At 39.8% G+C, this 17,253-nt stretch overlaps 2 protein-coding genes across 3 annotated transcripts in view; both read right to left on the bottom strand.

Annotated features, from left to right (window-relative positions):
- Nucleotides 1–13,445, bottom strand: part of LOC113019240 (zinc finger protein 708-like) — a 39,617-nt gene extending 26,172 nt beyond the window's left edge. Inside the window, exon 1 of the mRNA XM_026162800.1 lies at nucleotides 13,395–13,445. The gene's annotated coding sequence lies outside the window, so the exon portion shown is untranslated. The remainder of the gene's footprint in view (nucleotides 1–13,394) is intronic.
- LOC113019238 (gastrula zinc finger protein XlCGF26.1-like) lies at nucleotides 6,489–14,367 on the bottom strand. Of its 2 annotated transcripts, none has more exons than XM_026162794.1 (2): nucleotides 14,064–14,367; nucleotides 6,489–8,640 (listed from the first exon to the last, which is right to left on the bottom strand). In XM_026162794.1, the coding sequence occupies exon 2, from the start codon at nucleotides 8,588–8,590 to the stop codon at nucleotides 6,722–6,724; it is 1,869 nt and encodes a 622-aa protein (XP_026018579.1). In that variant the 5' UTR covers nucleotides 8,591–8,640; nucleotides 14,064–14,367; the 3' UTR covers nucleotides 6,489–6,721. The 2 variants fall into 2 exon arrangements, with proteins under 2 accessions (XP_026018579.1, XP_026018580.1); XM_026162795.1 differs by lacking the exon at nucleotides 14,064–14,367 and adding an exon at nucleotides 13,395–13,451.
- Between the last annotated feature and the right edge of the window lie 2,886 nt (nucleotides 14,368–17,253).

The raw sequence follows: 17,253 nt of genomic DNA, 5'->3' as shown, positions 1-17,253 counted from the left end.
GTGGTACATTAATCGAAACACGGCTACTAAAACACAATTTTCTTAATGCAAACATCAGTAACTCAAAATTAGCAACCAAAGGGTTAAGTCTGCAGTTCACACTCATGTGACGTTACAGCCTCCCCCTTTAGTCTCTGTCATCCTTCTGTTCTTGCAAAAACAAAACAAAGCAAGACAAAACATCCACCCTTCTTTTACAGGCTGGGTGAATTGTTTGTGGACATTTACTAATCCTAAAGTCGGTACCGTTTTTGTCTCAGTATCAAGTCAGTTTTAGTCGTCAGTCCATCACAGTCCAGTCACATGCATACATCCACACACATTCATACCAGATAATGCTGATAATGGAGTCTCACGCGCAACTTATTCGAGCCTCCATCACCAGCAAGATGACGTCATCATTTTAAAGGAAAACCGTTCCTTGTTTTTTTGGACTGGATTGACTCGCTGCAATCCTTTTAGGCTCAGGACTTCTCATGTGATCAGTGTCCCATATAAGTGAATTTCTCCCAAGCCCATTATGATCATGGAGAAAAATACGTTGCGACTGTTTCCAGTAAGAATATTTTATAGCGCTTTAAAGTTCAATCTCTCAGGCCTGGATTAAAGAGCTGATTTGTTAAATCAGGAACTCACAAAATACCAAAATATCACCACCGGTGGATCACACCTCTCAGATGTTCTTATTTCAGTGCACTATAACAAAAGCGAAAACAAACGTAACCAATAAAATACTCATATAATAACAAATACTGGGGCCCATTGCAAACATGTCCAAGCATAAAACCATCTTTCTCTCTCTTAGAGAAAGAAAACAATCCAAACCTCACTAATAAAATCAACCTAGTGTCAAGCAAAACCCAAAAATCAACCAAAACTTCACCAGAAAGTTTTTCTCCCTCCCGGGACAATATTGTGCAGGAATACAGGTACCGTAACTCCTTTTTGCACTGACAAAAACATGTTGGATTTACTTGATTCAATAGTGGACACTGGTTGCACACAAATGTTTTGCTTTGGCAGAAACTTAAACAACCGAGTTAAATCAACACAACCTTTTCATATTCAGTAAACCTGTGCATTTTGTGTTCATAAAACACGATTGAAACATGTTCAGATGGAGTAAGTTGAGCTCCTGGAATATTTTAATCCTTCCCAATTCTGTCAGTTTATTTCAACACTATTCAGAAACTTTTATCCAAATACTACTTGGTCACTTAAATACTACATGTTGTCTTCATATTGCATGCGGTTCAACAAAGTCTAGATCATGGTTACCATAAAAATTGAAGGGGTCTACAACAACTACCACCCTCCTATCTTTATCCTGGCTACAGCAGGGCCGGGAAATAACCCTGAAGTGATAGGTTACCAGGCAGGGTACACCCCGGACAGGTGACCAGTCTATCAGATAGAAACAAACAGCCATTTACACTTACATTCATGGATAATTTAGAATCATCAATTAACCTAGCTCTAATAACTGCATGACTTTTTCTCTCACACTGGAAATCAGAATTTCGTACAGATCTTTAAAGCCTGAGGCAATTGTGTCAAATACACGCGAGATGCTTACGTAAATCCAAGGGCTGGCCCCTTTTTTTTTTCAGTGTGTTCCTCCTTCAATTAAATCTCACTCACAACAATGTGGCGCTCCGAAATAAGGCTCACACCGTTAATTCATCATTTTTACTCTGTACCACTGCTCCTTATCAGGCCGTGTGAAGCACAGTAAACAATTCAGTGGAGGCCTTAAGCCATAAACAGACATCACACACAGACATTGTTTTCATAACCAAACTGCCTTAGACCTTGTCCCCTAAATCTACACAAATGCCCTCTGGGTGACATGAACTGCATTTAACCAATAAACAATCAATGGCTTCTTGTTGTTGTAACAGATTCTGTATTTGGATGTTTGTGTGCAGCATTTGTTAGTAAAGCATTCTTCATTGCATCAGCGTGTGTGTGTATCACTCTTCATTGCACAAGCGTGTGCAATGTGTGTGTGTGTGGATCATTTCTCACTCAATCAACGAGTGCATATGTGTTCATTCTGAGTCTGTGTGTGTTTGTGTTCATCACTTTCCTGTTCTGGTGTTCTGGATAAACCACGGCCTGAAGCGTGCCCTCCTCCATTTCAGTCTGTTTGCATCCATTGGTGCTGCTGCTCAAAGTTCTGTCCATACTGGTTCTGGCCCCAATTGAGGCAGTCCTTTTCTCCAGTGTCCTGCATCTTCTCCTTGTTCCGCTCCTCCTTAACTTGACCCTTTTGCTTCTGTAGCTCCTTCAAGGCTTGCTCCTGCTGTTGGAGCTTTTTCGTCAGGTTTGGCAACCTCCTGCTCCAGCAAGCTCCGGCCTGATTTCAAGTCCTGTGTCTGGGACTCCAAGCCTGACTGATGGGTTCGATTATCAGCCAGCTCCTCCTGAGCCATGCTCAGTTTCTGCTCTGATGTCTTGAGCTCTTACTGAGGGCAGAAACCTCAGAGTCTTTTCCGTACACGTCAGGTTGAAGTCCATTGATGTTTTCCTTGCTTTGCTCCACGGCCTTCTGCAGCTCTGCTGTTCGGCTCTTCTCAGAGGTCAACTCCTGGCCGAGCCTCGACACCTGTGCCTTCAGCTTATTTTCTTCTTGTGGTTTTGTCCATTCTGAGGTGCCTCCTGACCTCAGTTACTCCTCCTGTCTCTGGCACGCCCTTTTTGCTGCCCGATCATCTGTGTTGGTCCGTCACTGTCCTGCACAGTTTTAATGCAGAGTTGTTAAGGTCAGCATTGTTTTGCTCTGGCTCACTTTTCATCTGGGTTTAATGGGCGTCTCGTCACAGCTCTGTCAGCTGAAGCTGTCTGGAAATCTCCCCCGTGTAGTGAAACGGGCCTTGGATTTAACGCTCTCCGTCTCCGCTGCATGAGATCGTTTTCCTGCAGCAGTGTTGACGTTTTCAGGTTGTTGTTGTGGGTCCAGCTGCTGTAGCATTTGGTCAGGGTCACATCAAAGATGGTAGAGGAGAGAGCAAAGATGGTAGAGGGGAGAGCAGGAGTCCAGGTCAGCCTCGGCTTTCCGGGCCGACAAAGCAGCCTGTAATCAAGCATAAAGAGAAAAAACAAAACAAAAACGGACGAACAGGAAAATTATGTTGTTTTGGCTGTGTCATTCAGAGAGGGGAGAAACAACGGGACCAGGCCCTGTGTCAGCCTTCTCTCCCCCTTTTTTTGTTTTTTCTCACCATATAATCAACTCATAACCCACCAAGTTGACAGGACAACACATGTACATGTTAAAATTCTTAAGATCATGTTTAAAACCCCAAAAATGGAATTTTCTTTGATTTAGTAATCACTTGTATTAATCAATCAGCAGAAAACATGTCACAATTTGATTCTTTTAACCACTAAATTTGTCGTGTCTTCACTGGTTGGTCAGACCAGTGTCTTTTTTTTTGAAGTTAAGTTGTTGTCCTGCAACCCAGAAAGTTTATTTGTTAGTAGTGGATAAACTTTATCATTTAACAACAGGTTTATGTTAAGTTTCGCTGCTTTAACCTTGCTGGAAAATCTTCACATGTTCATGAATGTAAGCTGTTTCTTCATTGCATGTGTGTGCGTTTGTGGGTGGGTTAATTTAACTTTTTTTCTCAAACAAGGCATTTCTCTAACACGTGCCTTTCTCTCACATTTCTCTGCTTGTGTGTGTTTTTGTTTCACCTTTTGATGTGATGCTCCGGACGCCTTCCCAACCTCCACAAGTCTGTTGGCCCCAATTTTATGTGTTAAAAACTTCTCTTATTTTCTCCTCTAATTCTCTGCTAGCTGCTGTCTTTTCCACAGCTGCTGATTCTTGCTGAGTGTGGTTTCCATTACTATAATTTTGCTTCGGCCGCTGTGCTTGTGGGGGGCAGTTGGTCCAGGCCCGTAGCCACCTGTATTAACACACTAAGAGATTTATTTAATATCATTTTCATCACTGTTAAATAGACCAGCAGGCAACACGCCCACCTTTACAGTGCAGACTACATGCCAGTCTCCCAACACACTCCTCTCTCTACTTCTCAATAATTCTTCACTCTCCCTTTATTTCTCCTTTCTCTACATCAGTTTTAAAACCCAACATATTTCACACCACAAAACTGAAATAAATCACAGCTGTATTTATCACACAATCTTACTCTGCCGACTGAAGTGCCGGTCTAAATCATGCACGATTTGTCTCTTCTATATCAAAACCCAGCCAAGCATCAAACATTCACCCTCATTCAAAACTTTATTTGTAATATTATAATCAGCAAAATCAGCGTCTTATTTACAGGCATGTATCATTGCTTGCAAATCATAATTATAAAACTCAAAAACACGCTAAACAGGAAGCAAAAGTCCTCTGTGCGCTTCACAGCAGCCACCTCATTTGCATGTTCACACACCGTCTAAAAATAGCTCGCAGCGCTGCAGCGCGCTGTCGTCACACACGGCCTCGTCTCACACACAGCTCTATTACTTTATATTACACAGACGTCTTATATTTACAATCACTGTAAGGCCTGACAGATTTAGCGCCTACACAATTTTGACAAATTTAAGTTAATGGGTCCAACCGAAGAAAGTCCAACTTTTTTGTAATCAATTAACCAGTATCAGACTCTAACTGTATCTGGCCTAATCTCTAAAGTCCCTAACTCAATTTAACAGTGTCCAAAAGAGCGCAGATACCATTACAGACTCTAACTCCTAGCTTATTCCGGAGTGCCCCAAGCTCCACAGTCAAGCCAAACTGAACTAACCCTGTTTGCCGACAGGTCAAGGTCGCGCGTCCATGGCCAGGAGGGAGCGTAACCTCCGGGCTATGCGCTTCTTAGCAGACTCTAACTGCCGTCCTATAATAATTTATAACACTTTGAAACAACAGTCAGCACCCCAAAACAAGAGTCTGACTGAGGCAAGTGCAACCTAGAGGTCAATGGAGACTCTAACTCACAAAATGACCACTCAGGTCCACTCTTATAACCAATTTGGACTCTAACCAACAAAATGACCAATTCCCTACCAAACTACTTGAGACTCTAACTCAATTTCTTGGGACTCTAACCCAGTATTTAAACTTTTCTTAGCAGACTCTAACTGCTTTACCTTCTTCTTAGCAGACTCTAACTGCTTTAACTCATGAGATTTTTCATCAAAACAGACATCCACCAGTAATTTCAGCGAGTAGACTTTAATTTTATCATGTCCAATTTGGCACACTTTGGAAATAGATTCAACAGGTAGTGCCTTACCTTTGTATAAGCCGGCTTATGCCCACTCACGTCAGACCACTGGCTTGTGCCTGTCCGTTGGACAACCTCGGACCGTCCAAACCTCCAACTTCCACCCCAATACCACAGGACGAGCCCCCAAGCTGTTACGAGTTCAAATATTGGGGATGGATACAAGAGGAAAAACCACAATAACAACACTGGTCCGGCCGGGTTGAGTCAAACGATGATTTTAATGATCACACGCATGGGAGATGGACACCGTACGCAGACAGCATCTTATCTCAAAATGGTGGAGCATTGATCAAACTCTTATAGCCTCTAGTGGCCTCCACCTTATCATCAAAGCCTAAACATTCACATGCTTTCTCTCACACGGCGCCTAAGCTACGACCTTGGCTCCCTGTTTATCTGCTCCTGCTGAGATGGGGCAGAAAACTCCAGTATGTTCTGTTCTCTTCTAATCAGACAAATAAGGCGATGACTTTCTGCGAACAGTATTTCTTATAACTCAGCAGTATAATGCATCATAAAACAATATCATTCATTCACAATAAATCAGCAGTCTAATGTAATGCAAATCAGTTTAACAAATGTAATAGTTATCACCTTCTAATTCAGGAGAATAATGCAAACTAAAACTACATAATAATTCACAATCTTTAATTAGGGATCTAACATGGCATAAAATAATATTATAATCCCACAATACATATACATATATATATATATATATATATACACATACATACACACACATATACATACACACACACATACATATAAATATACATACACATACATATAAATATACATACACACATGTGTGTATGTATGTGCGTGTGTGTTTATCTGACTAAATTCAGTATGGTTCCAACAACAGTTTTTACAGTAAAATATGCTTTATATGCATGTACAATCCTTAACATACATATATTTTATCTGTGGGTGTGGGGCAGAGTGGGTGTTCGCCCAGGGAACCAAGCAGGCTAGGATTGCCACTGCTGACAAAACACAGAATGTGAAAAAGAGGGGAGGTATGATAACGGAACCTAAAGACTAGAAATTACAAATATTACATCAAGCAGAAAAACAATTAAAAGAATATAAATAGAAATAAACATTAAATATTACAATATTCAATCAAATGGAATGCTAATGTCAAAAAGCACAAAACACTGGGTCAAAGACCCAGTACAATGACAGGTATAGAAGTCTGCAATCGGTAGAGCCTCTTCAAACTTAATATGTCCAAAAGAACTTTGTCAGAGTAATGTCACATTGGTCTGCCAGTTTTGTCATAGCACGACATATGTTGTGGATTTGCTGATGCCTCAGTAACATTTGTTATAAATGAAAGTTTCCACAAATTTCATAATTACCACAATTAAATACACGCTATAATTGCAGTGTGAACAATCTGATTTTTTAAAATGTTTACATAGAATTGGCCGCATTTCAGCACTGACCAATAAAAATTAATTAACTCCAGTGTGGATTAGTTGATGATTTTTGAATGCATCCATGCAACCAAAACCCTTTCCACACTGACAACAGACAAATGGTTTAATGCCAGTGTGGATGGCCTGATGTTCTTTCAAGGAACTCATGCAGCTAAAAGACTTTCCACACTGATCACAGGTGAATGGTTTAACACCAATGTGGAGGAGATGATGTTTTTTTAAGTTTCTACGCCGAGTAAAAGATTGTCCACACTGATCACAGCTGAATGGTTTAATTCCAGTGTGGGTGAGCTGATGTTCTTTTAAAGTTTTACTCTGAGTAAAACCCTTTCCACACTGACCACAGACAAATGGTTTAATGCCAGTGTGGATGGCCTGATGTTCTTTCAAGGAACTCATGCAGCTAAAAGACTTTCCACACTGATCACAGGTGAATGGTTTAACCCCAGTGTGGAGGAGTAAATGTTTTTTTAAAGTTGTACTCTGAGTAAAAGCTTTTCCACACTGACCACAGATAAATGGTTTAATTCCAGTGTGGATGAGTAAATGTTTTTTTAAAGTTGTACTCTGAGTAAAAGCTTTTCCACACTGACCACAGACAAATGATTTAATGCCAGTGTGGATGAGAAGATGATCTTTTAAGCTTTTACTATAAGTAAAAGACTTTCCACACAGATCACAGGTGAATGGTTTATCTGTAGTATGGATGAGCTGATGTTCTTTTAAGCCGTTACTCTGAGAAAAAGACTTTCCACACTGATCACAGCTAAACGATTTTAATCCAGTGTGGATGAGCTGATGTTTTTTTAAGTTGCCATTTTCAGTAAAAGACTTTCCACACTGATCACAGCTAAATGCTTTTAATCCAGTGTGGATAAGTTGATGTTTTTTTAAGGTGCTATTCTGAGTGAAAGTCCTTCCACACTGATCGCAGCTGAATGGTTTAATGCCAGTGTGGACAAGCTGATGTTTTTTTAAGTTGCCATTCTCAGTGAAACACTTTCCACACTGAGCACAGACAAATGGTTTATTTGCAGCATGGATGAGGTGATGTTCTTTTAAGCCATTACTCGGAGAAAAAGGCTTTCCACACTGATTGTAGCTAATTGCTTTTAATCCAGTGTGGATGAGCTGATGTTTTTTTAAGCTGCCACTCTGAGTGAAAGTCTTTCCACACTGATCACAGCTGAATGGTTTTACTCCAGTGTGAGCGAGCTGATGTCTTTTTAAGTTGCCATTCTCAGTGAAAGTCTTTCCACACTGATCACAGCTGAATGGTTTTAATCCAGTGTGGATAAGCTGGTGTTTTTTTAACTTGCTATTATGTATGAAAGCCTGTCCACACTGATCACAGCTAAATGGTTTAATGCCAGTGTGAACGACCTGATGTCTTTTTAAGCTGCCATTGTGATTGAAACACTTTCCACACTGATCACAACTAAATGCTTTTAATCCAGTGTGGACAAGGCGATGCTTTTTTAAGCTGCTAACATAATTGAAACACTTTCCACACTGATCACAGCTGAATGGTTTAACTCTAGTGTGGATGAGCTGATGTTGTTTTAAGCTGCCTTTTTGATTGAAACACTTTCCACATTGATCACAGGTGAATGGTTTAACTCCAGTGTGGATGAGTTGATGTTGTTTTAAGCTGCCATTGTGATTGAAATGTCTTCCACATTGATCACAGCTGAATGGTTTAATGCCAGTGTGGATGAGCTTATGTTGTTTTAAGCTGCTATTACGAGTAAAAGCCTTTCCACACTGATCACACATGAAGCTTCTGTCTCCACTGTCAATGCGCTGGCGTCTTCTGGCCTTCTTCATAGTGATGAAAGTCTTGTCCACAGGGATTACAACTCGTTCATCTTTACTTGCTGGCATTGGTTGGTCAAAAATTTGGAGAGGTTTCAGCACGCTTCCCCTTCTTTTGCCTATGACAAAGATGACAAAGAACTAAAACAGTGAAATGCACTAATGGAATAATAAAACCTATAAAGTGTACATATTAGAGCTGGGCGATAGATTTTTTCATATCACAATGTTTTTTTTTTTTTTCATTTCCGGCGATAACGATATCTATCACGATATAAGCCAAATAACTATATTTGTAAGATTTAAATGTGCCGTTGCTCACAAGTAAATTGTGAAATAATCAGCAGCTTGTTTTGATTTAAATATTTATTTCCCATAATAAGTAGAGATGGACCGATCCGATATTACGTATCGGTATCGGTCCGATACTGACCTAAATTACTGGATCGGATATCGGAGAAAAATAAAAAATGTAATCCGATCCATTAAATATCACGAAAGCACCTCGCAAAACTTGCAACACGCCGTAACTCGCCTCAGAACGTTAGCACGTCGGAGCAGTATGCATCACGTGATAGAGCGGCTGTGGCATGCGGGACCTGTCGGTGGTCTGGATAGCATGTGGAGCTTCGCTAGCAACCCGGCATTTCATCTCCGACAAAGTTATCCCCGAGAGAAGTAAAGCAAGTGTGTAAGTCCATCTCTTAATGTTTGTAAAGCATTCCTGCGTTAAGCTTAACAAGCGATATATGGAGCGACTGCCTCTTCTTGCTGCTACTTCAATCATGAAACTGCTTAATGATCAGCTGATCGGCTTTTCTGTCGGGAGTCCGTGTCTCTTCTTTGTTTTTGGCCCACTTTGCACCAGAAAGAGGAAACCAGAGGCTGAACAACAGCAGCACGTTTAAGCTTGATCAGCTGTTGTTAGAATTTATTTAATATTACTTTCTACTCGAGGATCTTTTTCTACGCAGCTGACGCTGGTAACTGTGCAGGGGCGGATCTAGCAAAGTTTAGCCAGGGGGGCCGATAGGGCATTAACAGGGAAAAGGGGGCACAAAGACATACTTTTCTTTCTTATTCTCATTTAAAATGTCTAGCTTTTAATAAATAATTATCTGAATCTTACACCCAAAGTTTTAATCTGATGTAAAATGTATAGAAGTCCATTACTGTATATAGTAACTGTTAAGTCTAATATACCCTAGTAAGCTATAGTACATTTTCCTTTGGGAAGGTACCATCTGTGCAGTCTGCAGTTCTGTTGAAGAAAGATGTTGAATCTATTTAATATTTCTTGAAAAATAATTGATTTCTGTGCATTTTTTTTCACACTGCATCAAATTAAGGTTGATTACGTCGATTAAGCATCATGAGGTGGAGCGTGAGGGTGGTTCCCTATTTTTTATTTATTTATTTTTGTTGTTGCTGGGAGTTGGAACCCTATTAGTTAGGTTGCTTAATATTTACGCTAAGTACTCTTTAAAATACCAGAATAGGGAGGATGGTGCAGGTTTAAGTTTATTAGATTGATCAGTATTTCGGAACTATGAAATATTTTTTTTTGCATACAGGTATAACAGAATAGCTTTAGTGTAGTTGTTCTTTTAAACTTGAGTATGAACTTATACAAAATGCAGCAAGATATTTAAAAAAAAACAGTTTTGTTGATTAAAAAACACTATATCGGATTCATATCGGTATCGGCAGATATCCAAATTTATGATATCGGAATCGGTATCGGACATAAAAAAGTGGTATTGTGCCATCTCTAATAATAAGTTCAACAGGGTAGATGTACTTAAGGAACATGAGACTTTTTCAGATAAATAAAGGCAAATATTGCAAACTACACAAAAGGCAGCCGCTAAAGCGTTTAAGTTTCAAAATAGAACAAACAAAACACACTACTAAATTGTCAATTCCACTTAGAAACAAAATATTAATTCTAAAAATAAATCTTAGTTTGTTTTACAGAAGAACAGACAAAACTGACTAACTTTTGTCAATATCAAATAAACTGAGAACTAAAAGGAAATTCTCAATCTCTCCTTGTTGTACAGCTGAGCTTTTCAAACAGTTTTAACAGTTACTTTAGTCTGACAAAAGCCGAATGACGAATTAGCGCTTTCAGTCAGAGATTGAGCATACACCGGTTTATTGTATTTCCAGACTTGCTTTCGGCACAATTTACAGTGCACGCTACTCTGTTTTTTGTCAGACTTGAAATAGCCGAAATACCTTCACACTACGGAACTTCTGCGGCTCTTCCGTTCGACAATCTCTCCGACATTGGAACCATCATCCGTTTTCTCTTCGGTAACCTTTGGTCACGCTCTCGGTTGATTTTTCTCTAGTCGGCACACTAATTTCCTCCATTACCCAGGCGGCACGGCCACTGGCTGCTTCCCAAACAAATACACATGTGCAGCTTGGCACTTGTGCTGTACGTCAGCGGTCCCCAACCTTTTTTGCGCCATGGCTGGGCCGACATATTTCATAGACGGTTTAAGTGCGCGAAAACGACAAAAAACTAGTACGTACCGAAAAAAAGAAATTTTCATACACGCGGCAGAAACTTAACGATAAAACGTAACAAATACGCTGAAACGTAAAGACTGATATACATTCACCGAGCCTCAACCTCCGACAGGTATAAAGACTCACGACCGGTACCGTCCGAGCGGGGTGGGACCTTGCTGTAAACGTAACAAGTACGTGAAAAGTGATGCTGCGGCTTGTGATGTCGCTCGCGCATACTATTGATGCGTTTTTTTTTTTTTTTAAAGAAAGAGGACCTAGCAATCGGATGTTCAGTCTGACCGTCACTAGCGTTCTGGGCTAACCCGCTGCAGCCATATAAAAACGATCAACAAAGATGAAAAACGTCTAAAGTCTCATCTTAATAAATGATCACGTCTGCTCTACCAGTGTAAATTGAGTAACATCAGGCATCCTGAAACGAAATTATGACATTACGAGTAGAATTAGCATAGCTGCTAGCTCTAAATAATAAGCATGCCGACTGCAGGTTTGGAAACAATTAAAACTCAGCTCTGTTATATCCGATAATGAGACAAAAACTAAACAGCAGTGACGTTGTAGGGGGTTGGCTAGCTGGATTAATGAGGCTACGTGCGCTAGCGACACGCTATGTAGCAATTAACAAGCTAATTTACCCTCGAAAAAGTAAGTGAGTGTTCTCGGTGGTCAGGAACAAATGTAATCCGCATGGCAGGATGCTGTAAAAGGACCAAAACTTCAGCCAGGAGAACAACTGAGATAATCCATCCACAATACAGGTTAGTCATTCATATACTGCTGCATGGGCTGGGCTGTAGTTACATCCTAAGGTTTAAAAACTGAGCTTAAATAAATGATTAGCGGTAATAAAAGCCGAGGGAGGTCAACAGTGATCACTGAATGTTTAGGAGCTTTTTGAGATCAAATAGAAGAAAATACATAACATTAAACATGTTAACAACACAAAAGCCATATTAAACGCAGACTACTTTAGACCCGGAAGTAGGATTCGTCGCGTCATCACTGAACAACCGGATAGTTTAACTTTTCTATCGAGAAAAAGTTATTTCGCAATACATATCGTTATCGTTCTATCGCCCAGCTCTAGTACATATACATACATATATCTACACACACACACACACACACAGTGAGAAAAGTAGTAATCAAGACAACTGACTATTTTAAAGAATCTGAATTTTTTTTAAGAATCTAAAATATGAATATGTTTTGAGTTATTTAACAGTTTTTTGTCTCTTAATTCCATGAGTGTTCATTTGGAGATTGATCCTTTAAATTAGTAGCTAAAATGTAAAAAGCCATTATAAAATAGAAAAATTATGAGAAGGTAGTAAAGTAAGTAGGGCTGTTCGACATAATATGTATCGGATGACGATGTGAAAACATCTATTGTTTCATTTTACGCTATCGTTTGTTTCGTGGTGTCGCAAAATAAACTGTTTACGGCAATATTTTTTCATCGTTTTGATGGTCACTGTAGTGGCTACAGTATATTACTTTCTGCATCGTTTCATGCATCGGTTAAAACACTCGACTCCAGGTACACGACGCCCAGCTGGAAACACTTCATACAAGTCGAGCTGCCCGAGATTCACAGAATTTACAGAAAATGTTACATTTTTGTGATTTATAGTGTTATCAGGATAGATGTCTTATATCGGGATATGAGATTTTGGTCATATCGCACAGCCCTATGAGAAGGTGTGTCCAAACATTAGACCGGTGGCTTAGTTAGCCTGGCTACAGAGCTGTTCCTGTTTTCCTCATTTACTAAGATTTCATAACTTTACAGGGGGCTTTTTCTTGTCCAGGTCAAAAGGGGTTCTCCTAAATTAGTCTTCAGTGTAGGTGTACTTATAAGTTCTTCCAGGGAGTCAAACTTCTCTGGTTTGTTGCCTTCATTTTCAGAGCAGCCAAAGTGTGCAGAGGATGTAATACTATTAACAAAATACACTATCAGAGATTATCAGAGGAAATAAAGCACAACTGTGTATCAGCTGTGAAAAATGTATCATGTGCAAAACTAGAACATATTATCAGATACTTTATGATAGCAACATGTAGAGTGTGTAAAGGTTAAAAAAAAAATCCAGGACCAAAAACTGATCCTTGAGAAGCTTATTTTCAGGAGGGTTAAAAACGGCTAACTTCATCCATCCATTGATTTAATGTAAGCAGGTTGAGAACATTATTTTTCTTCAGCAGTGATTTGTCTCTCATTTGGGATAAACAAGCAAAATGTCACTGTGTACAGAATTAGATGTTATTATTATTAAAATAACAACCAATTAATGTCTGTAGAATAATGTTGGCGATTTTTCTTTGTCACCTTCAGTGAAGAACCAATGTTTCTGACTACAGGTGCTGAGATGCTCCTCCAGCAGACTCTTCGCCTGCTGCCAGTCACCTGTGACAGCAAAAAGATTTTTATATTTAAGCCAGTTAAATTTATTGTATTATTGTAGGGCACTACTGCAGACCATTGTATTGTGTAGCATTATTTTGCCTCGTAGGTTCAGCACCAATATCAGAATCAGAAAAACCTTATTAATCCCAGAGGAAAACTAAGTTGTCATAGCAGGAAATATACGACAAACAACATGCACTCACTGAGTGCAGAAACAGAGTTATGATGGATAAATATTATATAAAAAGATAAATATTGAGCTAAAGGTATCAAAATAATTTAAAAAAAATAGTAAGAACAAAAAGAAAGAAGACAGGGAGCTGCTACAACAGCCTGCGCCATCTTAAAAGACATATTACGGGTCGGTGATTCTGTTATTGTGGAATCTGTTGTATTTTTAGCTACCTCATGAAATCACAATACTCAGTACAACATCTTCATATGAAGAAAAACAACTAGCAGAACACAAATGATTAAAACAAAATAAGGCCCTCAATCCCCTCTCAGAATAACCCTAAATAAAGATCCCCCAGCGGAGAAGGCCGGCTTTGTAGTTGAACTAGGACTAGTAAAGACAGCTGGCTCACTCACCTCCCTGTATGTTAATGGCTATCTTGCAGAGAGACCAAGCTTCCGAGCTACGAAACGTATATCTTTCCAATTACGCATGAGAAACAGAAACGTGATATGCCGGAGACCAGAGGGGCAGCAGTAAGGAAGCTCAGTACAGTCACACTATATTTCCCTTAGACGGATTAAAAATACAAACAAAGAAAAAAAACTAAAAGTCCCCGTGGAGGATAAAAAGTATGATGACTGTGGTTACACTGTTTCTTCTGAAAGCCTACTTTGTGCTCTGGGCGGGCACGCGCACTACGTCTTCTTCGTCTTTGTGGTTTGTCGGCGGTTGGCAAACAACGATGTGGTGCAATACCGCCACCAACTGGTTGGGAGTCTGTTCATGATTCGCTCATCAGAATAGAATAGAATAGCATAGAATAGAGTAGAATTCAGCTTTATTGTCACTTGCATCCATCCAGAAGTGCTTTAGCCATGATAACGATATATTACAAATATATATTAGCAATAATATAGATATGTAAATATATTACAGAAATGGGTCTATTATGGTATGTTATAATGTACACGGTATGAAGGTATGTTATAAATGTGAAAAACTATACAGACATATGAAATAAAAAAAAACTATACAGAAATATGAGATATACAGCTATACAGAAATGGGAACTATGCAAGTTATAAACAGTTGTAGAATTAAAATTATCGTATTGTACAGAATGATTATTTACACAGAATTATACAGTATTTCAGTTAAGATAAGTGAGATATGTGGATAATTTCTACAGAGGCTATATAAAATGCTAGTGGTTGTGAATGGTGGTTCAGTCCATGTTATTATTGTGTGTATGAGGGTAAGTTGTCCATTGTGTGTGTGTAGGTGGTTGTGGCTGTTTGTATCTCCAGTCCATGGCTTTGTCCCAATTCAGGGTCTGCACGCTTGAAGTACGCACACTACGCATACTACGTACGGTGTGTACTATAAGTACGAGCAGTGCGGAGGTGAGAGGCTTGTGAAATGGGACGGTCTAGCCTTCGTCGCCCTCTTCAGGTTGCCTAGCAACCATGATACTAACTGCGAGAAACGTTACATACAGCATTGTTTGACAGAAATGAAGGAGAAAAAATTTTTGTTGGTCATTCATTTTTGTCATGACATCACTTTGATTAGCTGAGTATCTGAGGCTGAGACCACAGGACTGTAAAACATGATTGTTGGGCTTCATTTCTGTACTGAACAGTCATTTCAAGAGTAGTTAGTAATAACAATTAGCTAATGCTGTTCATGAGACTAAAATCATCTCACTGCGGTAATGTAAATATAATATGGCCAATATATTGCTGTTCTCTCTTTGGCTCTCGGTGAAGGCAGTTGCACTTTTCTCCTCTCCTCCTTCCCCTTATCTTCCCTGCTTAGCCTCTTGTGTCCTTGTCCTGTCTCGTGTGTATTACTTTACCTGGAACAGTCTCTCACAGTCGTTCTCTAAAACCTAAAAGAGAATTATGGATTTGATCAACTAGACCAGTTGATCAAATCTCTGAATGCTATTGACACCCTTTTCTCAATGAGAAGTCCTGGCTCGGGAGAGCCCAAGTGCCCTACAGGGACTTTCCCTGCCGGATACACGATGGATGGGTGGCAGAAATGGAGGATCGTGTGCCTGGCGGGACTGTCGATCGAGGACGCTGAAGATATCTACCTATTCGGAACCATGATAACAGGGTTCTTGCTGATAGGAGCTGGCTTGGCCCTGGCTTATTGGAGAATTAAGACAGCGTCTTAATTTGCTGTAAATCTGTGGCTGCGATTAATCACTTTACTGGAAACTTTATTAACTAGTAACTTCATCAGTCATGACAGAAGCTAATATTTCTGTCCTAACATCGTTTAAACAGCAACAGCTTTACTACAATATAAGCTAACGTTTACACCGCAACTTTAAGCTAGCACCATAAAGACGGTAAAACACGTAATAATATCTACGTTTAGGGAGCTCTATAGTATTCAATGAGAGGACCCTGCACGTCAATCCTCGATGCAAGGGGGGTAACCTGTGCGTTGATAAGTGAAGCAGAGGTAGCCTGACCATGCGTCACACATTTGACAAGTTGGGAGTGAGAACGTGTTGCCGAAACACCCGATGAATCCAAGGTCCACTACTGACGATGTGTCCCATACAATAATCTAGATCAGATCTCTAATCCCCTCCCCCCCAATAAAAAATAAAAAAAAATGTCAGACTAGCAAGGCAGGAGAGCTAGGATTAAATATAAAACATTACCACTTCCTAAAGAAGAGGGATGTTGAGCCTTACCAAACCTTAGCCTTCCTATGCGGCTCAAATCAAGCCTCTTGTTTATTTCTGAGAATCAAAATTCCACGCTAGATGGAAGGACAACAAGCTCTCAATAATTAAAGACCTACCAATACAAGCAATCTTCAAAGTCCATGGATCAAAGCTCAGTGGAAAATATGGGATAAAGTAAAAGGAGAATACAAGTTATAATAATAAATAATAAAATTCAGATACTTTAATGGTAGCAGCATCACAGCAGATGGCCGCCCCTCCCTGAGCCTGGTTCTGCCGGAGGTTTCTTCCTGTTAAAAAGGGAGTTTTGTCTTCCCAATGGCGCCAAAGTGCTTGCTTATAGGGGGTCATATGATTGTTGGGTTTTTCTCTGTATCTATTATTGTACGATCTACTGTACAATATACAGCGCCTTGAGGCAACTTTTGTCGCCTCAAGGCGACAACAGTTCAAAACTTTGAACATTTGAAGATGTTTTACCAGCCTAATAATGTAAACTATTTTAGATACATCAAACTGAGGAACTACTTCTCACCAAAACCGACCTACAGTAGATGATGCAATCGAATAATTTTTGTGAGGGCTGATGAAAACACCCTAGTTAAAGGTGTGATTGGTAAATTTTACAAGGGGTTATTGACCAGGAAGCCTCGCTTCCTTTCTGTACTGAACAGTCATTTGACACAATTGAAAGGTACAAATGTGCATGACACGAATTCAAACGTGGTGCAGATGTGTGTCACAAGTTGATCTGGCTGTAGGCTGTGGCACTTGGCCAGAGGTGGCGCTGGTTGACTCGAGTCCATGTTAGTGCACAAAGTAAACTACACACTGTAGTTGTGAAGCAAAAACGCTGAATTCGGAGAAATAAACCGTGCGAGGGGAACGATAAC

This window comes from Astatotilapia calliptera, chromosome 3 (genome assembly GCF_900246225.1).
Source record: "Astatotilapia calliptera chromosome 3, fAstCal1.2, whole genome shotgun sequence".
Classification (NCBI taxonomy): Eukaryota; Metazoa; Chordata; class Actinopteri; order Cichliformes; family Cichlidae; genus Astatotilapia; species Astatotilapia calliptera.
This window is presented reverse-complemented; position numbering and strand designations above follow the sequence as displayed.

Coding starts and splice junctions, on each gene's coding strand:
- LOC113019238 (XM_026162794.1), bottom strand. CDS start 8,590: ATGCCAGCAAGTAAAGATGAACGAGTTGTAATCCCTGTGGACAAGACT.